General features: G+C 48.8%; 2 protein-coding genes across 2 annotated transcripts; both read right to left on the bottom strand.

The window, feature by feature from the left end:
- Positions 1-1,916: 1,916 nt before the first annotated feature.
- On the bottom strand, positions 1,917-8,690 carry MYOZ1 (myozenin 1). Its single transcript, XM_061197320.1, has 6 exons — positions 8,613-8,690; positions 7,345-7,435; positions 6,244-6,422; positions 4,022-4,268; positions 3,477-3,642; positions 1,917-2,429 (listed from the first exon to the last, which is right to left on the bottom strand). The coding sequence occupies exons 2-6, from the start codon at positions 7,415-7,417 to the stop codon at positions 2,198-2,200; spliced, it is 897 nt and encodes a 298-aa protein (XP_061053303.1). The 5' UTR covers positions 7,418-7,435; positions 8,613-8,690; the 3' UTR covers positions 1,917-2,197.
- Positions 8,691-12,492: 3,802 nt separating this feature from the next.
- Positions 12,493-16,726, bottom strand: SYNPO2L (synaptopodin 2 like). Its single transcript, XM_061190256.1, has 2 exons — positions 16,627-16,726; positions 12,493-14,657 (listed from the first exon to the last, which is right to left on the bottom strand). The coding sequence occupies exons 1-2, from the start codon at positions 16,724-16,726 to the stop codon at positions 12,493-12,495; spliced, it is 2,265 nt and encodes a 754-aa protein (XP_061046239.1).
- Positions 16,727-22,949: the final 6,223 nt, after the last annotated feature.

The following is a 22,949-nucleotide window of genomic DNA, read 5'->3' as shown; positions in this document are numbered from 1 at the left end:
GCCCATAGCTTCCTACCTTAAACACCTGAGTTATCTCCTTGCCTGGAAGTGCCAGCAGAGTTAACATTCCCCTTGGCAATCCGTAACCAAGGAGAGATGGGATTTGGTAGCTAAATATTCCAGTTTCTACCCTGCCTCAGTGAGGCGATTCTGAAGTATGTTTTACTATAGTGTTTCTCAAACTTTACTAACACATAAGAATCACCTGGAGAGATTAATAAGACACAAATTCTTGAATTTGCAAATTTTTTTTTGGCCTTGCCGCGCTGTTTGCAGGATCTTAGTTCCCCCGACCAGGGATCGAACCGGGTCCCTGACAGTGAGGGCGCCAAGTCCTAACCACTGGACCGCCAGGGAATTACCTTGAATTTGCACTTTTAACCAAGCTCCCAGGAGAAAATGATGCTGCCAGTCCATGGACCACACTTTGAATAACATTTTTCTCAAGAGAGTCTCTAGTGAGATTCAGCCCCAATTGCTGGAAGCACCTTTTTGGCCTTCTTCTCATTACCTTACACTGCTTGGATTCTGGGACCACCTCCCAAATTTACTACTTGCATCCAAATCTTTGTTTCAGGGTCTGTTTGGGGGGAAAGCCAAACTATGACAACTCTTCTTAGAAAAATGCACAGGGACTTCCCTGGTGGCGCAGTGGTTAAGAATCCGCCTGCCAATGCAGGGGACATGGGTTCGAGCCCTGGTCCGGGAAGATCCTACATGCCGTGGAGCAATGAAGCCTGTGTGCCACAACTACTGAGCCTGTGCTCTGGAGCCCGTGAGCCACAACTACTGAGCCCATGTGCCACAACTACTGAAGCCCGCGTGCCTAGAGTCCATGCTCTACAAGAGAGGACACCGCAGTGAGAAGCCTGTGCACCGCAACAAAGAGTAGCCCCTGCTCATCGCAACTAGAGAAAGCCCACGCACAGCAATAAAGACCCAATGAAGCCAAAAATAAATAAATAAAAATAAATTAATAAAAAGAAAAATGCACATAGAAATAGTTTTGTGTACTAGTTTAGAGGAAGTATGAATTCCCTGAAATTTATTTATGTCGTAAAGGAAGGTGACCAGGGTAAATGTCATATGACCCAAGTTCCATGAAAATTGAATCAGTCCAGGCAGAGTCTAGGAACCTAATATAATCATTAATGGCTCATGGAGTTAGCTGAATTCAGCCAGCTCTCCTCAGAAGTTATTTTTCCTGATCTGCATCAAACTCTGACTTTGTGGGACATAAGAGTAAGTCTGGGACTCTAAAGAAACCCCATGCTTGAAGTCAATAAAAAGAGTATTGTCACTCATTCCTATTGGATTCTCATGGTTTCTTCCCAATCATAGTGCTTTCTGGACACAACTGCAGTGCCCCTATGACCCTTAGATCTTTTCTTGATGTGTTCACAGATGAGCCAGGCATACTATAACTGCAGCTGGTTTCTCCCACTTCCTTCTGGATTCCAACATGGCTCCCTATTCTATTTCATCCTTTTAGGAACCTGTAACCTTTGACATATATTCCTAAGCTCACGCTCATGTCATATGGAAACTTTATGGCATGCTCTTGTTCTGTAATAATTGGGTAATCCTGATTATCGCAGTTTCTAATCAGCTTCTTAAAGAGAGCTAACGCCAGGGTCACCAACGCCTATTTCCTAAACACAGCACACAATTGCTGCTTAGCTTTGCCCACATATGGGCCAGCACGTGTGATTGTGCATGATTATTTGTCTTATGTACTATTCGTTAAGTATGTCTTTGTATACACCTATGAATGTGCTTTGGCAGGTGCGGGTGTGTAAGTAATCAGGTCAGTCTTGAAGTCTGAATAATGGATGTATGGTATTTGACTTTAATTAGTCTCTGTGCATTGTTAGCCTCAGTTTTCGTCTGCCCTCAAATATCAGAGGAAGAATGAGTTCATTTCCTTGAAGTTTATTAACTGTTACCGAAGGCAGAGAAAATTCCATAAAAGAGAAGGTTCCATACAGAGCAAGTGGAAGGGGAGCTCTGAGTTGGTAAGAAAAGATGCTTGGAGTGGGGACTTGGAGTGAAGGATGGAAGGGCAGATCTCCCCTTTATTTTTCCCTCCATTCCCACAAGGATACTGGATTTTCAGTGGGGGTATCCTGCTCAGCATTCCCTCTCCAAAATGAAACCAGAGAGGGGAAACTTGATACAAAGTAGAGGTAGAAACACCTCACAGCTCCTCTGTTTCTCCATCCAAGGGGATGCCAATATCCACGTTGTAGTCTACAGGCTCCCCGGAGCTCAGCCAGGGAATAGGGGTTCGATTGAAAGAAGGCCTGTTGGAGAGGTCCTGGTTGTAGAGGACTAGGGGTTCACTCAGCAAGGGCCCCAGGTCAAACTTGGGCATCTGGAAGGTCATGCGTTTGGAGGCCTTCTCATATCCACCATAAGGCATTGCTGTCCTGAAAAGGGGACACATTATTTAATTAAAAACCAGAACAAAAGAAAGAGTTTTGTCAGTGAGATGTTACACTGTTTTGAGGATGGGGAAGTCTGTGAATTCTAGTTTCAGATTGCTTCTGCACTCCTTATTCTTCTTCTCCCTTAGTACTCCTTTCCCCCTTCTGGTTTGCTTGTTTCCCCAAAGCTAAAAATGAGAAAAGTAGTCTAGTGTGTACTAGATAGAGAGTCTCATGGATAGTTGTGACCCAAGCCAGTCACATTTTCAGAGAAATTTACCCCAAACACTATAGACTCAAGGGTCTGAGGTCACCTTAAATTATAATGTAGAGACCCCCCTCAAAACTCCTACCCCACCTCCAGTGGATAGTGCGTGCCCTGGATGAGAGGAATTAACATTTCCTGGAAAATCCAGGCACCTGAGGACCAAATGCAAAAGCACTTCTCTAGGGCTTCCCTGTCCTGTTTTCACACAGTCTAGAGAAGCCCAGTTCCAAAAGGATAGGTACTTGAACCTTACTAAAGTAGGGTATAAAGAAATAGAATCTTCAATAGTATAATAACTTGCTGTGGTGCGTAATCTATAAAAATTCTGAATCACTATGTTGTACACCTGAAACTAATATAATGTTGTAAGTCAACTATACTTCAATTAAAAAAAGAAAAGGAAAGAAAAATAGAATTATAATATAAGGACAGTAATGGAATTGTAACCTTGAATGAAGGGAGCCTCAAGAAGCCTTTAAATGTGTAATATATTATTCCCATTTCACAGTCAAGGCAACCAAGGCTCAGAAGTAGGGTGACTTTCCCACACAGCTAATAACTATGAACTAAAATTCAGATCCTGCCTCCTAGCAAATTTTTCCTTCATCATACCATGCTGTTTCTCTGAGCTAGAGTGAAAAGACCAAAAGCCTTCAATTGCGGCCCCCAAATTCCTCCCATGCCTCCTCATCCTCCTGAAACATTTGAACCAGTCTCCATTCCAACTAAGGGCATGTTGCCATACACTGGAATGCATCAGGTTCCTTCCCCATCCCCCTTACCTGTTGAAGGACTTATACTGAGGGAGATCACCTTTGGCCCCGTGGGCCAGCAGGTTGATGCCAAGTTCCACTTTTTGCTGGGAGTCAACCCCCATGGCTCTCTCCCATGGGGAAATATAGGTCTTGAACACAGAGATATGTTTTCCTTCTCCACCTGCCTGGTCGTCTGGCAGCCATGGGAGAGAAATAATAATAAGTCAAATAATAGCAGTTAGTAGCCAATGGAAGTTAGTCTCAGAGCCCTGCACTAGAGAAGTTGCTGGGGCCAGGGACCAAAGGTAAAACATCTTGGTAATTGTATAAGGTTTGTGAAATAATGACAGCCTGGAGTCGGATTTGTGATACAAACTGAAAGGCTAGAAAGGTGACTGAGAGACAAGGCTTCTGGGTGGAACAGACACGTCTCTGTATCCTTATGGACCCAGAAAGTCCATCAGGCTATCTCAACAGGCCTCTCCTGCTTCCTACACCCAGTCTAGGCCTCATTCCTGGGGATTTCTCTGCTCTAGAGACCAGACACATTATTCTTGGGTGAGGATACTTGCCTAGTCCTGTCTCGCCAACCCCTGCAGTGCCAGCAGCTCCTCCTTGGCCAGTCTGGCCCCCAGGACCACCTGTACCCCCATATCCAGACCCAGGGCCCTGATGATGGTGATGCTCGTCAGAGCCATACTGTCCGGCAGAGCCACTTCCCCCTGCCTGGCCTCCGCCGCTGCCCTTGCTGTAGGAGAATCCCTGGCCAGCTGTACCCAGCTGTCCCCCAACTGTGGGAAGGAACTTCTGGAAGTGATCCTGAAAAGAAAGGACAAAGTAAGGGGAAGGTTAGCAATGGGTACGGGGAATACCATAGCAAGTAGGAGGTGATCAGAGACAATGGACAACCAGAAGACACTGAATCGTCTGAGACTCCCCCCTCCAATAGATGGTTAGCAGATAGCCTGACTGAGAGAAATTAAACTCTCCTTAAGGGATACAACCCCTTTGGCTCAGTTCGAATTACATCTAGGATGGGGGCAACTCATTCTCCGAAATCCCCTGTCCCTCCTTACCAAGGCAGAGGACCAAGAGTTCTGCTCAACTTAGATTTGAGAGATTGGGGCTGGCATGGAGAACCCAGCCTTAAGTTAAAGAACTAGAGAGATCTCTGCTCCTCCCCTGCATCTTGTCTAACAAATAAAAGTCTCTTCTCTCTCTTCCTCTTCCTCTCCCTTTCTCCTCTTGGTGCCTGTTGGACCAGGACTTCCTGACAGTGAAACTGTAGTGGGTAGGGGGAAGGGAAGCCCAAAGGGCAACACTGGATCCATCCTCAAAGCCTAAAAATAACCCTGCCAACTCCTTCAGGAGGCTCTCCTGGCCACCCACCGAACACACCCCCATGCTCCACCCAGTGTAACCAGACACAGGCAGGGAGGAGGGCTTTTGGCCTCCTAAAGTTAGATATGACCGGCTCAGCATTTTTATTCTGCTCCTACATACGGGCCAATGGCAGACACTCCTGCCCCTGGCCCCACGTAGGCATCTATTTTCACTCTCCCCTGGCTGCCCAGGAAAGGTGGAGGGGGAAGAAAGGAAATGGAGACGATCCCCTTCTTCTCAGCTGAAATATCTTGTGCCTGGTCCCTCTCCAATCTCTACTTCTCTTTGGAGAATGATCCTGACTAGGAGACGTAGGACCTTAAAGCATGGTTTCGGTCCCCACATCTGTGGTCCTTATACTGACCCTTTAGATAAAAGAATGGCTCAAGAAGAGATGGCTATAAAAATTCACTTACCTCTTTCTAGGGTTGCCAGATTTTGCAAAAAGAAAAAATCACAGGATACCAGTTAAATTTGAATTTCAGATACACAATAATACTTTTTTAGTATAAATATGCCTAAGTATTGCATGGGATATATTTAGATATAAGAGAGTATTCGTCATGTATCTGAAATTCAAATTTAACTCGGTGTCCTGTATTTTTTAATTTAATTTTCATGTCCCAAATATTTCATGGGACATACTTATATTAAAAAATTATTGTGTATCTGAAATTCAAATTTAACTAAGTGTCTTCAATTTTTTTTTTTTTTTCTTTTTTGGCCATGCTGCGTGGCTTGCAGGATCTTAGTTCCCCAACCAGGGATCGAACCCAGGCCCCTGGCAGTGAGAGCACCGGACCACTGGACCACCAGGGAATTCCCTAAGTGTCTTCAATTTTTTAAAAAAATCTTATGTCCCAAATATTGCATGGGACATACTTTACTAAAAAATTATCTGTGTATATCTCAACTTTATTTTTTTAAATTGAAGTAGCATTGATTTACAATATTATATTAATTTCAGGTATACAACATAGTGATGCAATATTCTTATAGACTATATTCCATTTAAAGGTATTATAAAATATGGGCTTTATTTACTGTGCCGTACAATATATCCTCGTAGCTTATTTAGTGTGTATCTCAACTTTAAAATATAGGACTGGGCATCCTGTGTTTTATCTGGTAATCCTATCTTTAATACTTAACCATACTGGGAAGGAGTTTTCTCCTTGAAGGTGTGGACTCCCCACCCTGCCTCCCCAGCTCTAAGACACAGATTTAGTTTCAGAGGTGGGCTGTAATTCACCCTGGAGCTATTGGGGGCTCAGCTGTATCTGGGGGGTTAATGAGCTTATAAATTAGCTGGGAGGGGAGGTCGGTCATATTTTAGAGACTCGGGTGGGGCCTACCAAGAAGCTGTCAAAAGAGGCACGAGGCTTTGAGAGCAGTAAAGTTCCGAACTCACCATTGAGCTGTCAGAGAAGACATCAGGGTGGTTTTCATAGATAAATTTCTCCACCCGCATCTGCCGCAGTTTGAACATCTTGGAGCCCCGGTTAGTGAGCAGCGACAGCTCCTCCAGCATCACATCCCTTGGGACGCTGATCTTCTTGCCCAGGTTCAGGCCCGAGCTCTCCCGTCCACCTTTCAGGGAGGTGGGGAGGCAGAGGCAAGGGAAAGAGGAAAGTAGGGTTTTCTAGCTCCAAATGAAGCCGCCATCCACAACTAATTAAATGCGTGTGTCCCAGCAGAGATCACTGAGGGAAGCAGATGCTGTCTGTGATGTCTGATCAAATTCTGTCTAGTTTATGAGGGATTTTGATTTCCTGGGCTTGGAGTTGGAGAGAATGCATGGGAAATGGGGTGCAGAGTGAGACAGTGGGGATACTAGAATGGGGGTGAAGACGGTGAATGGGGTAAAAGGTATGGGGTACAGGGCAAAAGAGTAAAGAAACATCATAGATGGAGGTCATTGGGGAAACTAGCACGGGGGAAAGCCCAAAGGCCACCTCTAAATATATACTCCTATCTTAACTCCTTTGCCTTCTCTTCCCCTCAGTAAACTGGCAGCAAACGGCTTCTAGGTATTGGGAGAGCTCCTCACATGCTGTACTCCTACCACCCCCAGGAAAAATGCCTGAGCAATTTTCCATTTTAAGTGCCTATACGAGGCTCCTTAGCTCTGGGGAAAGAAGTAAGGAAACTAACCATTTATTGAGACCTTACTCTGTGCCAGTCTCCATCATACATATTTTCTTCTCAAACATACCTCACTGACCTGTGGGTCCTGTTGTCTTGGACCTGTGCTGGGTAACATGGCATGGGTATTACTGTCTCAGATTACAAGGTGAAAAGGGTGGAAGGGTGAGTAGTCAGTGTTGAAATCTTTCTTCCTTTCCCCCTTTCCCCCCACCCCTGCAAACCTCACCCCCACCCCAAATTCCTCTTGTCTCTCCTTATCTCTTCACCTTAAGACACATACAACCTTATGATACTTCTGGGGCTCATGGGCCCGAGATACTCTCAATAAGAAGTCCCACACTAGGTAGGTGCACACATGCCATACCTCCAGTGAGTTCCATGATCAGCTTGCTGGATTTCCGCTTCTTGTTGGGGGCGGGGGTCTCTGAGACTGGCATTGTGGAGGTGGATGGAGCCTGGATCGGGTGGGAAGGAGGAGGTGAAGGATGGACAGGGACTGGGGTGAGTGTCTACAGTAAGGCACTGCTTAAGGACTTCAGGGAGCAAAATTTCATTCGATTTTTTTAAAGAAATACATATTTCTCTAAAAGGTGAAAAACCATTGCTTTAGGGCTTCTCTTCTTGGGAAGCAGGGCATAAAGTATAGATGCACCCCTTGCCCCTACCTTCTACCAACCTCTTTTCAGCTGTTTTACATAGAGCTGGTGCAGGGCTTAGGAACACAATATGTGTTAGGGGGGCCTGGGGGTAAAACAAACACATTACTTACAGGTCAGGTAATGCACCCAGGTTTCATTGGTTTGGCATGATTTGAACTTTTTATTTGGACGGGGCTCCCAGACTGGGATTATCATTGCAAGCTCTGGCCTCTCAGTCTTCCCCAAGCCCCAGGGCGGCGGGGCGGGGCGGGGGGTGGGGGGAGCAGAAAAAATGTTCTGCCAGGGTTGAGGAGATCCAGCCAGAAACATTCTCCATAGGATGGAGAGGTTATTGCCCCTCCACCGGGCCAGCTGGATCATGGCCTGGGAGGTGACAGCAGTGCTCCCACTCCGTTTCAGTCACTCCCCACCCCCCAGACCTGGAGTGGAGAGGGAGGTCAATCTTGATGCATGTCAATTCAGCAATATCATAGCAGTGGGGAATTCAGGGAGGACAGGAACATAATCATAGGATCTGGCAGTGGAGGGGGACAAGCTGGGAAAAGATACAGATTCCAGCCCCTCCTTAACAGAAGTTGGCACTCAGCGAAATGTCTTCTGCTGAGTCCTGTCTCACAACACATCTGCGATTCTACTAGCTTAGTGGGGTCTGCTGAGGCCAGAGTCCAGGAACTGCTAAATAGATTCTCCCCGTACCTCTCTCAGCCCCAACTAGGTTCTTGTTTCCCATCCAGCCTCTCAGACCACCTTCTCATTCCTCCAGTGCCTCCCCCAACATCTCCAATCCCCCCACCCTCTTGGGCCCTTCTCCTTCCAACTCTCTGTGGCTCCCCTGAACTGGACAACTGGGAACTGAGTACAGATGGAGAAGCTGGGCAGCTTCCCCCGGGATCAAGGGTCACTATTACAGACACAGACACAGCAGTCAGCAGAGTGGGCTCTAGCCCCTCTGACTATAAAGCTGGAGACTTACCGGCTGCTCAAGCGGTGGTCAGCTCTCCCTGGGGTCCAGCAGCTTTGGAGGACTGAGCTGCTGTGACTAGAGAACCCGAGCTGGGCAGGCGTGGGGGCAGCACTGGCAATGGGGGAGGGAGAGTGGTTATTAATAGAGACGATGAGCGCAAGCAGCTCAAATGGCACAGGGGTACTGAGACCCTGGAACCAAGGTCCCATCCTCCTTGCCCAGAGGCTCAGGAAGGGGAGGAAAGGCCTTTAGAATTCTCTCACTAAGCTGTCTGAGCCAAGGATCAGTCTGCCCAGGGACTCCTCTTCTTTGGCACCTCGAGGCTGAGATCCAAAGAAGCACTCAGGGAGAAACTGAAAACTGAGAGGGAGAGAGGAAGCAGGCAGCAAGTGGTGAATAGAAATTTGGAGTGGGAAAGTGAGAACCAGGAGAATATGTCTGGAGAGCCATTCAGAGACAATCCAGGCTGGAGCTGGAGGGACATGTGGGTGCATTTTGGGGGTTGGGAGGGTTTAAGATGCTATGTTTCGGGGAGGGAATTTCTGTTCACAATGGAACTGCCCTTTGAAAGTTCCTGGATAGGCTGGTCTTTCCTTTGGGAGGGCCAGATTTTGGCAGGATAAGGGACCAAATTAACCAAATCCAGTAGTCAGGCTATCAGGGATGATGTGGGGGAAGACTTGATCAGTTTCTGCCTTTTCATCCCCATTTGCTGTTTGGGTGCTCAGTTTAGCCTGCTCTGCTAGACAGATGTCACTTTAAAAAAATTAATTAATTAATTTATTTATTTCTTTTTGGCTGTGTTGGGTCTTCGTTGCTGCACGCAGGCTTTAGCTGCGGCGAGCGGGGTCTACTTTTTGTTGTGGTGCGCGGGCTTCTCATTGCGGTGGCTTCTCTTGCTGCGGAGCACGGGCTCTAGGTGCACAGGCTTCAGTGGTTATGGCTCGCGGGCTTTAGAGCACAGGCTCAGTAGTTGTAGTGCACGGGCTTAGCTGCTCCGTGGCGTGTGGGATCTTCCCGGACCAGGGCTCGAACCCACGTCCCCTGCATTGACAGGCAGATTCTTAACCACCGAGGCCGCCACCAGGGAAGTCCCAGATGTCACTTCTCCCTGAAGGGGTACACATAGGCTTCTGACCTGCCAGGGCTTTACTCTCTGAGGCTCCTACTTGGGATTTTCTTCAAAGGGAGCACACACCCCATAGGATCTGGACTGTCCCATTCACACTGGTCAAGAGAAGCCTCTGGGAAAGGGCACAAGCTTGAGAGCCCCCTCCAGGGAAACCTGTCATTTGCCCGGCACCTTCCTCAGTAGCTGCGTGAACATCTTGGATCCTTCTCCATCTTCTGCTCAGGTTTTGTAACCAGCTGCTGCACCTCTGCTGTATCCACCACCCTGTTGTGGCTGCCTTAGGAAGTGGCTTTTGTAGTCCCCAGAATACCTTTCTGTCCCTCTGTGAGCTACCCACTCTTCCTGACCATGTCCTTTTCCCATCCTGAACTTTATAGGTTCAGGTTAGGGGCTGAAAGGTCGCCCTGCTCCCCTCTACTTGGCCTCTGCCCAGACCAATTTAGCCTCCAGATTCCTCATCTTTTGTCCTTTTTCTCCATTCTCTCCTAACCCAAAGAAGCAATTAGATGAAAAAACATAAATAGCAAAAGGTGATTTCGTCATCATTACCATCCTCCCCTCAAAAACCAACCAAAATTTTGGTCTCTTATGATTGAGTACCTAAAACTACCTAGTGAATGAAGACAGAATATTTAGCCTAGGCTCTCTGAGCCCTTCCTTTGAAATTCTGAGAGGCTGCATATTTGGGAGAATCAGGGTCATAGGCCTGGTTATTGGCACAAATCTGCCCCCTGCTGGTAAAACTGGGGCAACAGAACTTCCCCTTCTCAGAAGTCTAATTCTAGCCGCCTTACAGTGCCTTCTCTTTATTAGTCTCAATCCACGCTGATCCACCCTCTCAGTCCTTCTTCTCTCTCTCACCCCACCTTCAACTTCAGCCATTGCTTTCCCTTCGTTTCCTCCAGGGTGTTGGGAAATGTTGATGGCGAAAGGCTTAGAGGGCCTTTCCAGATTGTCTAGATTCTGTAAGCTGAGGCCTAATCTGAGAAGTATGGAGCAGGGGATGGAGAAGGGGAGAATCTGGAGAGAGAGAACTGGGGGAGTGATGGAGGTGGCTACATTGGAGCAGGACAGAATTGGTAGAGAAGAGCAAAAGACCAGGGGGTGAAGGGCAAAACAGTAAAAAATAGGAGGGTAGGAACTGAGAAAAGAGATCAGGAATCAGGAGATCAGGGGAATGAATTAGAGAAGATGAAGGGGAGACCAGGATTTAGGTATAAAACTAGAAGAGATGACAACAACAGAAGATATGGGGCATAAGTTTATTCTTGTGCACAAACCAAAGTACTGTGACTCACACTCAATATGCAAAGGAAATTATCAATTTCCAGATCGAGCAGCAAACGTGACTAGTGGTGGTCATGGTGAGAGGGGAATCCATATCCCTCTAGAATCAGAGATCAGGACCTGAAGCTGGAAAGAAATAAGAACTAAGGTTTGAGGGATGGGGTAGAACTAAAAAGAGGTTTTGGCTCCGGGTGTTTCCCTGCCCTTTCTCAGGTAGTTATGACAAGCTGCAGAAGACAGAGGGACAGATTCAAAGGAGGTAGCACAGATACCTGTCTTTCAACACTCAGCACACACTCTCGCATCCCTCCACCATCATCCCCCTTCACTCTAACAAATACATTCTTCTCCCTCAAATTTCTCCCCAATCCCCCTTTTGTACATGATTGGTTTCTTGTTATCCAATTTTACTCTCTACCAACACTGTATTCTCCCTTACCATGCTTCTCTCTGAGGCTCGATCAATTTCATTCATTTCTGTTCTGCTCCTGGTTTCTACCTCACTTTCCACATCATGGTTCTTTTCTCCTTTCTGTCTTAAGTTCATGAGACAATGAAGCCAATGATTTGTTCATTCTCACAGGACATTTTCTTTCTTTCTTTTCACTTCTTGGATGCTTTGTTGCTCAGCATGGGCCTCTCAAGTTGCTAACTTTCTGAAATCCCAAGGAACAGAATTCTTAGTTCTACTCCTGGTCTAGCTGCTATAACTCAACCCATACAAACTGCCCTGGTCCTTCGAGTCTCCTCATACTCTATGAATTTCACCCGATGCTCTACACCTGCTACAGACGATGATCTTTAATGAGTCTCTTTCTCCCCACCAGACATTCTATGTGAGGATAACTGACTCCTCTTTCATTAGTGCAAGGGTAAGACCCAGACTGGGTCTTTATTTAGACCGCTCCTCTTACTCTTGCCTCAGACAGAAGAGCACATCTGTGTGCACACACACACTTGCACACACACGCCTAGGAAAATGCCAGCCAAGCTTGGGAAAGAAGAGTGAGGAGCAGCAAGTGATTTCGTGCAAATAGGGGTCAGTTCAGTCCCTTTGCTGCCTGTCTGGTGGTGAGCTTCTTGCCTGAGGTCTCAGTGGTAACTTCTCTGTGTCTTTCTCATTGACTGTTAAAACAAGGCCCACAGAAAAAAGCACAAATGTAGAGAAATGGAGACCAGTGGAGGAGTGTAGGTGAAGAGACAGAGTTAAAGACAGAGATCCAGGCAAGGAATTACAAAGAGAAGCACAGACACCAAAGCAAAGATAGTATTATAGGTTGGAAAGCAGCAGGGAGGTTAGGAGTCAGGAGGAAGCTGGGAGATGGGACACCAACTCCAAAACTTTCTCTGGCAGGAGGGAATTTAGCCTGCAAAGGAGGGGGGGCGGGGGCGGGGGCGGGCGGGTTGGGTAGAAGCAACTTTAGGAACTAGATGTTCCACCTCCCCTTGGTCCTGGGAGCCGTGCCCTGTTCAGTGGTGGCCTGCCCCAGGCCTCCACACATGAGCCTGCAATCCCGTTCTAGTAGCTGAGAACCGGGGCCTGGCTACCTGGAAGCCACAGGAGCTGGGGGAAGCCCCAAGACCCCTGGGAGACTCTGGAGGAGGGGCTGGGCTAAGGACAGGGGCTGAGGCCTGCTCTGCCCTCCAGATGGGCTCATCCAATGTAGTGGCTGCTCGGGGGGCAAGCACAGTGGGTGCCAGGGGCTCTGCAGTGGGCTGGGGCGCTGGAGTCGAAAATCGGCGGATCTCCTGGACTCGGGCAGTTCTGGGAGGCACTGAGGAGGTGGGTCCAGGAGTCGGGGGAACCTCATCAAAACAGAACATGGCACTTTTAAGTTGGTAGGGCTGGTGCCGCATGAAATCCAAAGCCTTAATGCCCTGCTTGGGGGCTGCCCGAGGCCCTTGGGATTGGATCTTACTAGGGAGAGTTCGGGCAGCTTGGGGGAAAAAGGGTGAGAGCAGTGGGTTGTAAGCAATTGGAGGTGGGGCACGGATATTGGGTGAATATTTCCAGGAAGGGGGCAGGGAGGGGGTAGGAGAAGGGCTTCTGGGCCGAGGGCCAAGGCCAGGACCAGGTGCTTCCACCACATACCTGTCCGCTCGGCTCTGACGCTTGGCAAACAGCTCCCCACCCCTGCCCTGAAGCCTTGGTGGTTCAGGGATTCCAGCCGAAAGGGCCGCCCCATTCACTAACCCATCGAGGAACCCTCGAGAAGGGGGCTTGGGAGCCACTGGGGGTGGAGTCTTAGGAGTCGTAGGGGGTGGGGTCTTGGGAGCCATTGGAGGCGGGGTTTTAGCTGTCACGTGAGGCAACGTCTTGTAACTCCTGCCCCCTGGTGGCTGCATGAAGTTGCAGGCTTCAGCCCCGAGGCTCAGGGCATCCTCCTCTGGACAAGATTCCGCACCCCCAGCCCGGGGTTTTTCATCCAGGTTCTGCACCAACGATAGCAGCTCCGGGTTGGGCGAGTTCTTCGTCTCCTCATTTCCCGGCCGGAACATCTGCTTTCGGGTCCCCCGACGCCGGGCCTCCTGGAGGATGCCGGTGCGAGCAGCTGGCACGGAGATGCGCTTCTCCCGAGCGCTGGAGGGCTCAGGGGCTGCGGGGCCAGGGGCGGGGGCCTCTGGGCGTGCAGCAGGTCGCAGAGGCGCCGATAGGAAGATAGAAGCGGTGGAGGTCATGGCAGCTCCGCTAGAGGGGGCGGGGGGCTCTGGGGCTCCGCCTGGCGTAACAGGACGATTGGGGGCGGGGATGTATAGGGAGCTGGTGGCCGTCACGGGGCCGGAGGAGCGTGGGGTGCTGGGGGAACCGGGGGTTGACACGTGGCTGGGAACCCCTGAAGAGAAGCTGGGCAGAGGAGTGGTCCCCTGCGGAGAGGACAGGAAAGGCGGTGGGACGGCGCTGAGGCCTCCCAGGCTCTCATTTGCCCTCTTGGGAGCCAGGGGCCGGAAAATAACCGAGGTGGTACCTGGCCGCTGCCCTTGTAAGCCCGGAGTAAACGGCCTGGCTGACCGGTTAAAGATGCTTGGAGCTGGGGTAGAGGCTCCACCGCTAGGGAGGAAAGGTCTGGGGCTGGCTGCAGGGGCCGGCGAAGGGCTGGATGGGAGCACAGCCGCCTCTGGCGGAGCGTTTTGTGCCCGAGGTGGTGACTGCAGGCCCTGCCCGTTGAGCGTGGCGGCTGGACCATCCGCGGCCGGCTCCTGGGTGCTGGAGTCTGCGCGCTGGCGCTGCTGTGCAAAGAGTTGGGCCCCTCGCCCAGAGGCCTCACTCAGCTGCCCTCCCAGCCCCGGGCCCTGGCCCTCTGCTGCGCCTGAGCTCGGCCTGGCCAGCTCCATGTCCAGGTAGGGGCTGTCCCAGTCGGACTGGTTGGTGAGGCTGCGGGCGTCGGAGAAGGCCTCTTCGTCCAGCTCGGACTCACTAGTCGGAGGGACGCCGTCCTCCTCCCCAGCGCCTGTCCCCGTGGCAGCCCCAAAGCTCACTAGGGTGTACTTCTTGGCTCTCTGCCGACGTTTCTTAAACATCAGTACCCCCTTCGAGTGGGGGTTGGGGGCTGCGGTTAGCAGGGATGCAATCGTCCGGCATTTGGTCTTGGCCTCCTTCACACTTCTCTCTTGGAGGCTCTCTGCCCTTTGCAGTTCTGAGAGGAGGAGAGAATGGTCAGTGAGCATCTTCTGTTCCCCAAGGCTCTCACCCGCCCCCCGCCCCCCCAGCCAGCCCCCTCAGGCCTCCCACCTCTGGTCTTTTCACTGGCCTGACCCACAAGGTCTCTCCTGCCTTTGGCAAAGTCCTCTAACTTGGGGCCAGAGTGGAGGTGAAAGGTGAAACCAAGGACAGTTGAAGGGAAGGCAGAGGGTAGTTGGCTGCCCTGACACCACTCTGACCACAGCTCTCCTCCTATCCTCTCTTCCCTCCTATCTTTCAGGAGATTGCTCTTACCCACACCACACGCATGCCTCCCCTGCTTCCCTCCATTCCTGGCTGGCAATGTGAGGCTGAGGTAGAAGGGGGTTTACTTCCCATGGCAGGCAAGGACATGAAGCAGGTCCCAGGGTAAGAAAAATAAGAAGGGGCACTTTTCTCCCACCAAAGAGACCCTGTTAGGGGACTTCTCAGAAAGTTTGGGACTTATCCCCTCTTCCTACCCCTTACCATATAATAAGGACACAAAGGATCCTTAGCAATGAGGATCTTCATTCATAATGCCACTATCATCATGTGATCCACATCATATACATTCAGAGAAATAACTCCCACCACACATCACTTCAACAAGAATATGGCTCTAGGGAGAGGTGGCTATGGGCATATTTTCTCATCTGTACTTTTCTCTCTCATCCCCATATACTCTAGCTTATATACATACTAGTTCATATACACATGTATAAATACACGTGTCCACACAAAAACATACATGCATACTCAAGGTGGCCCTTCTTCCCAGAATTCCCCTAGCAGAGACACTGTCACTAACAGTTGGGACAAAATTTAAGTGCCTTCTAAATCCAAGGTGCTCCTCTGTGCCTCAAACCCCTGCTACTCACAGGCAGGAATGGCTTCAGATCTGAGATGCAGGAAAAGCCAGAGTGCTGCTCTCCAAGGAAAGCTTCCAGATCTTTAGGATATCTCAAAGTCACCAGTTGATACAGTCTCCTTTCCCCCAAGCTGAGGGTGGGAGTGGGGTGGGCTTCTTTGACAGTCAGAGCTGCCCCCTATTTTCCAAGCCTTCTGGGTAGAGAGCTCAGGTAGACACTACCAGGCAGGCACGCAAGCACTGTGTGCTAAGGGGAGCCAGGACAGGGTTTCCCATGCCATGTGGGGCCTGGGAGGTGGAGCCAGGAAATGGGAACGCTGCCCTGCTTCTAGGACCCTGACTCGGACACAGATACTCTCCGATCCATGATCCCTCGTTCCTCCTGAAAAATTCTTGAAATTCCATCTACTTTCCACTCAAGATATCAAAGCTCCCTTCTGATTAGGGCTCTCATTCCACCCATTCCAACGTTCATACCACACAATAGTACTGTGGACTAGAGATAGGCACTGGAGTCATAGTTTAGTTCAGATTTTTGGTTCTTGGGAGACTTACTTCATCTCACTGAAGTTCAGTTTCCTCATCTGTAAAGAAGGATGATAACATAACGTCTACCTCATAGGGTTGCTATGAGGTTTAAGTGAGATAATGTAGGTAAATTTAGCATTTAACCTAAGCCCCACTGTGAGTAATTATTACTATCAAAGCTTTCTTGACACTAGCTGCACATGTATCCAGACGCTTTCTTGTTCACTCATATCTTCTCCCACGGACTCCCACATACATGCTTTCATGTATTCATAGATTACTCACACTTCTCTCTCACACATACACCCTCTCTCCATGAGTTTTCCATTGCTCATGTGGTCACAAACCCCTCTGACATGTGGCCATAGCATCAGCCCATTCTGAGAAAAGGGCAGTGAAACTCCTAAGAAAAGAAGGAAGAGGAAGGAAAAAAAGGAGGAGGGGGTAAGGGAGTAAGACCTTTCCCAAAGACCTCCCTTCCCAAACTGTTGATGTAGTCCCCTCCATTCTAGATTCCAGAACTCTCTTGGCTGTGGGAGGGTAGTACCTGCATAGAACGGGTCCTGGAGCTCAGGAACTGGGCTTGGGGCTTTGTCGCAACTGGCTTGGCTGAGAGGCTCTTGGCTGATGGGCTCAAAAGTCTCCATGCCGAGAAAGGCAGTGTTGGCTGGAGCAGGACCAGTTTGAGCCACCCCCCACGCCTTTTAAAGCCCCTTTGTCTTATCCCCAGAGCTGGCAGCTGAATGAGCTCACTGTGCTATTTTTGGAGCCTGGCCCCCTCCCTTCTCTGGGCTGCCCCACAAGCCCTGGTATGATGGACATGGGCACCTGCCTACCCTTTCCCCTACCCCACCGCACTGGACAATGAGGTCTGCTTGGCTAAAAATATCCCTGAGCCACTCACTAACTACAGTCTCACCCAGCATGATGGGGAAGGGAGAGGGTGCTAAAATGAGAATTGGGGATAAGCATGAGATCGTGGGTGTGCATCTGGAATTTCTTTGTGGGACATGGGACACTCTCAGGGATGTCAGATGGTAAACTGTCACGTCCTTAGCCTCTATTCCAGACTTAGAGGCACAAAATTCTATGGATCAGGAATCAGAATGGTGGAGGGGAGGAACGAGAGATGAGAACTAGAGGGGTAACCCTGAGATTTCCAAGGTGACAAGAAAGGTCTCTAGAGGAGGGGTATGGGAGGCATAGGACAGGGAGAAAGTTCACTCTTAGACTTTGTTATGTAGCTCACATCAAAAATAGTAAAGAGCCTGAGATAAGTGGAAGTGGCTTTTTCTGCCGGGGCCTACATTCTCGCCTAAGATAAGAAGCCAAAGATCCCTCCCTCCACCACTTCCTAGAGATCTCGTGACTATTCCATAGCCTCCCAGTCCCCAGGAATCCTAATGGAACCAGCAATGTCAAGGGTAGCTCTGATGCTATGCCTGCAATTAACACTGAAGAGTCCCTGTATCCCTGTCCTGCTTCCAGATACTCCCCTGACCCATGTCTGCACTCTGCCCTCACCCCGTCTGACACCTAGCAAAATCATGGCAACGACAAGCAAACCCTTCATCAATTCATGTCCCTTTCCAACTTCCCCACTTATCCTGTTCCTGGGTTGGCTTGAGCCCCCTGTACTTTTTTGTCACGCTAGTTCAAACAGCAAAACTAATGGGGATCGTGAGAATAATTATTTTCCCCTCCTATCCATTACTCTTCTCCACCTGTCCCCAAGACTGTATCCAAGGGAAGCATAAAGTAGGTGGAATGTATCGTTATGGAGGGTTAGATTTAGGGCTCAGATTGAAGGATCCTGACTAAGGAAAAGGAGTTCAGGCACTCACTGGCTTGTTTGGCCTTCTGAGTATAGGTGGTAGTCAGATCTTCTGCCACTGGGTGGGGAACAGGCCCCACCATAGGGATGAGATGAGGGCCAGGCCGGAGGGGGCCATGGGGCAACAGCAGGGCCTCAGCCGGGGGTGGCTGAAGGGTTGTCCCGTCCTCCCAAGATGGGGAGCTCACGCGGCTGTCATCCTGGCTGGGAGGGCCAAGGACACCAGGTGCTGGCTCTGCGGGGCTGTCAGACAGGTAGACCTCGTCAGGTGGGGCTCCTGGAGGGGTGGGCCTTGTTGGGCCTCGGCGGCGGGGTCGGCGGGGCTTTTCCTGGGTGGCTGGGCCATCAGCATCACTGTCTGTCTCTCCATAGTAAGCCTCACTGTCAGGGGGAGAGAGGAGGCTCCCAGGCTGGAGAGGCTGGGGAACTGGAGCACCAGGGGGCTCAGGACTCAGCGGAGACAAGGGTGACAGTGCCTGAAGCTCACCAGGGGATGGAGATCGCACAGGCCCCTCGTCCTCTACCCTGGATGGAAAAGAGGACAGAACTTGAGAAATGAGCTGGATGACTGAGAGCTAGAGAGATCTGGAGGAGATGGGAGGAGGATGTAAGGGGAGAGAGGGGACTGGCATGTAGGTGAAATGGATGGGCTGGGAAGAGTGGAGATCTGAAGATGAACTGGTAGGCAGATCTGCTTGGCAGGCTTTGACTGGAAGTGGGTTTAAAGAGAGATGTGATGATAAATAGACAGGCAAGGGGCCTAAATAGGCCCACGCACCCACATTCAAGTGCTTTGGGAGGCATACACAAACATCTGTACTCCAGCACAGATACACAAGCAGAAGTGGGTACTTGTCAGTAGCTGAAGTCAGGCCAGTGAGACATAGAGCTGAGACAGGCAATGGAAGCCCTGGACTAGGGGGATGGGTGTAGGCTGGGGTGGGAGGGGTCCATACCGCCGCACGGTGAGGACAAGCTGATTCCCTGAGTCATCGATGAGGCTCATGGCTCTGGCATGAGAGAGGCTGGTGCAGGAAACCCCATTGACGGCCAAAAGCTGATCCCTTTCCCGGAGTCCTGCTCTGCCAGCCTGGCTCCGTCTTCGGATCTGAGAAGGTGTTGGAGGAGAGACTGTAGGTGAGGGAGGGCTCCAAGGGGGGAATAGAATGAAAGGAGTTAGGACAGGAGGGACCGGTGTGTGGTTGGAATTTTACTTTACAGGGTAAGAAAGGATGGGGAGGGACAAGGGGTGACAATTAAGGGGGGTCAATCTAGAGGGAAGAAGGTACAGATTTGAGAGAATAACACATCCTTTAAAGGGAGGTAGGGTAATCAATGAAAAAGACGGGGAAAACTGCAAGGGGGGACGGGATGTACTATTGTAGAAACGGTGGTTATCCCCTCAAGATTTTCCTCCAAAGGAAATATCTATACTAGCCAACAGTTCTCTTCTAGTCCTTGGAGTCCTAGGCACCATTATCTACACAGTCAAGATTTTAGAACAGTACTCCAGATTGGAGGGAGTCCAGCAGATCCTGAGGGATTGTGATTGTGTATGTATATGTGTGCCGGGTGTGCACACACATGTACATATGTTAAAGTAATAATAGTAATAGTGGCTATCATTTATTGAGTGCTTACTAAATGTTAGGCACAGTGCCAAGCACTCTACATGTTTTATTGAATTTAATCCTTAGAAGTTAGTACCTATGGAGTAGGTACTATCATTACCTACATTTTACAGTTGAGAAAATTAAACCTGTGCTATGAAACCAAAATGGTAACAACTTCATCTGACAGGTCATATCTTGCCATAACCCTCCTAGCCCTAAAAAAAGTCTTGCCTAGTGAGAGAAGGGATCTGGCATAGGGAAAGAGGGGGACTGAAGGCTGGGGCAGGGGCAGGGCAGGGCTGGGCTGGGCTGGGCTGGGTGAGAGCCTCAGATCATCACATACCAATTTAGTTAGAGAGAAATTACAACCTTCCCTACATTCCTGGAGTTTGGAGTAGAGGCACAGACCCAGGAGAGCAAAGACTGGATGGCCAGCCCTGGGCCTCTGCTCCTATGTTGCCAGCCCTGGACCTCTGCTTCTATGAAATTGAGGCACAGTCTTCCTTTTTCTCTGCTCCCAGAAACCAGGAACTCCCTTTTCTCATAGCCCCCCACAAGAAGGCTGTGCTCAGACACTACTCCCCCCGTCAGATCTGAGCATGCTTCCTCGACCACCTACCCACCCCCACTCCACTTCTTCACAGCCTCCCACTTCTCCCCCCACAGGCCACCACATGACTCTTCCCAAGTTCCCTTGGGTTCCCCTTTCCCTGAAACCTCAATATAGGCTCCCTTACCTTGGATACCTGTAAAGGTTTCCTCTGCTCGGCCCCCCCCTGAAGTCGGAAGCCCCAGGGGGCTCCCCCAGACAGTGTGACCAGCACCTCCTCCTCAGCACCCATCTTTCAGCTTGGCCTATGGCCCTCGGAGTTTGGACAGTGTCCCAGGGAGAGAAGTCGAGGTGCTGGTACCCCGTCCGGCCTGTCTGGCTGTCCTGCTTCTGCTGCCCTAGGCCTTCCACCCCACACCACACACCACAGGCAGGCAACTTGGCCCTGAGATCAGTACAGTCCAGCACACATGTCCTGTCAATCGAAGCTGTGCTCAAAATAGTTACCGGCTGTACTCCCCTCCCTCCCCGAGCTGTATTACTCCCAGAGCTAATTATAGTGAAAACTTCTGCCCTCCCCTGTCTCCCATTCTCCTGCATGGGCTTTTTACTCAGGACTCAGAGTACTAGCTCTGTGGGCTCTATAACTAATGTACATCCTTTCAGGGACTGTGCCTTCCCTGATAGGATCATGGACTAATCCCAACTGCTCTCCTCCAAAGCTTATTCCAAAGTGGCAGCAGCAGGGGCTTCAATTCCTGAGCAAGGAATGGCTGGGTTTGTCCCACAAGATTGCAAGATCCCCAGAAAAGAGTGCCCCTTTGCTGTATGAATTAACCTATTAATCAAAGTGGAGATCCATATCCCACTGCAGTGCTGGGTGCAATGTAGAGGAACTCTGTTCAGCCTGCTCCAGCTGAAGTGTTGCCTGTTCCATAAAGCTTTTCCTGCCCATCTCCTGACTCCCTACCTATAGAATTAATCCTTCCTTCCTCTGGGCAAAATATGTATCTTGTTCGTATTTCTATTATTGTAGTTTTCAGCCAATATTACGGTTTGTTTATATGCCTGTCTCCCTCCTAGATTGTGAGAAACTTGAAGGCAAGGACTGTGTGTAACAGCCAATCAACAGCCCACAGAGCAATGACTGATGTAACAGGTGCTCGATGTTTGGTGAAATAAATTACCTCTTACAACACATAGTTGGTCATGGAAAGGTGGGTACAGATAGGTGTGCATAAACATGCCAACCCATGTTAATAATAAAATATTTAGTTATTTTTAGGTTTCCATTACATGAATATGCCCTATATTAAGAGATCTCTTTCTTTTAAAAAACATAATATTATGGTGCTGTAATTATTAAAGGCTACAGAGGTCCCTGGAATAGCTGCTCTGATAGCATGCTAAATGCTGTTTGCCTTGGTGTTTGATGTAGTCATAGAAAGCACTTGGAATTTAGAGTCAGAACTGGACTTGGATTCTTGTTCTATCATTTATTAGCTGTGTGACCTTGGGCAGTTACTTGACCTCATCAGTAAAAAGAGTATCTAAATATCCATTCATTCACTATTCAAACATTTATTGAGTGCTAGCTACATGTAAGCCATTGTGCTATACCAGTGGCTTTCAATTAACCCTGCACATTGGAATCAATAAAGTGCATGTTGGAATCACCTGGAAAACTTTTAAAGCCACTGGTTCCCTAAAATAGGACTGTGTATATGATTAGATGATGTGTAATGACATTTTACATATTACATAAATTTATATATTATACAAATATTATATATTATACAAATACTTTATATACACACACACACACAAACACACACACATTCTCAGGCCCCTCAGCCTTAGGGATTCTAATTTTATTGGCCTAATAGCTGGTATGGCCATTTTATTTTTATTTATTTATTTATTTATTTATTTTGGTATGGCCAGTTTAAAAAGCACTGCAGGTGATTCTAATGCGCAGCCAAGATTGAGAACCAGTGGGGATACAGAAACCAATAAAATGCAACATATCAGCCTCTATTGTCAACCCTAACCCTAACTACTTACTAGGAGTGCAACATTAAGCAAGACAGAGGATACCTACTTTCCTATGCTGACACGTGTTAAATGGGATAAATTATGCAAAAATACTTCGCAGAGGGCCCAGCTTATGGCAATTGCTCAACAAATGTTAGCTGAATTTGGCAAATTACTAATCTAGACTAGTGGGTCTCAATCTTCAGTGTGCAATGGAATGGTCTAGAGGGCCATAGCTTGCTGGGCCCCACCTGCAGAATTTCTGATTCAATATGCCTAGGGTGGGTCTGAAATTTGTAACAGGTTTCCCAGGTGAAACACACAGTTTGAGAAACACTGACCTCCACTATAAACTCCTGAGGACAGGAAAAATCTGCCTGTTCACTAAACCGTGCTCAATGCCTAATAACAGATTCCAGCAAAGACCAGAAGTGAAATTTTTTCAATGAATGAACCACTTTGTGCCTCAGAATAACTAAAATTTACTGTGCACAATATGAGAGCAAGAACTTTTCCCCGCATTGGTCATAAAATTCTTCATTTAATGTTTTTTTCCTTTTAAATGCTTCCTTTACACCAGTGCTCTTTTTTCCCCATTTCTTTTCTTCCTTATTAAAAAAAAAACTTTTATTTTGAAATGAATTGTACATAATACATATGAACTATTTGAAAATAACAATAATGTAAATATCCATGTGAATATTAAGAAATAGAACACTATTAATATTATTGATGCTCCATTATGTTCCTCCCAATTACACTTTTCTCTTTCCCTCCCCAGAGGTAACCAACAGCCTGAGTTTTGTTACTTTGGTTTTTTTTGTTTGTTTGTTTCTTGT

Source organism: Eubalaena glacialis, chromosome 1 (assembly GCF_028564815.1).
Source record: "Eubalaena glacialis isolate mEubGla1 chromosome 1, mEubGla1.1.hap2.+ XY, whole genome shotgun sequence".
Classification (NCBI taxonomy): Eukaryota; Metazoa; Chordata; class Mammalia; order Artiodactyla; family Balaenidae; genus Eubalaena; species Eubalaena glacialis.
This window is presented reverse-complemented; position numbering and strand designations above follow the sequence as displayed.

What these genes read in the sequence shown, in the direction of transcription:
- MYOZ1 (XM_061197320.1), bottom strand. Translation starts at nt 7,417, where the DNA reads ATGCCAGTCTCAGAGACCCCCGCCCCCAACAAGAAGCGGAAATCCAGC. An exon ending in GATCATGGAACTCACTGGAG is followed by an intron (nt 6,423 to 7,344) that starts GTATGGCATGTG and finishes CCTCCCTGAAAG; the next exon opens with GTGGACGGGAGAGCTCGGGC. An exon ending in GGTTGGCGAGACAGGACTAG is followed by an intron (nt 3,643 to 4,021) that starts GCAAGTATCCTC and finishes CATGGCTGCCAG; the next exon opens with ACGACCAGGCAGGTGGAGAA.
- SYNPO2L (XM_061190256.1), bottom strand. Translation starts at nt 16,726, where the DNA reads ATGGAGACTTTTGAGCCCATCAGCCAAGAGCCTCTCAGCCAAGCCAGT. An exon ending in CCAGGACCCGTTCTATGCAG is followed by an intron (nt 14,658 to 16,626) that starts GTACTACCCTCC and finishes TCCTCCTCTCAG; the next exon opens with AACTGCAAAGGGCAGAGAGC.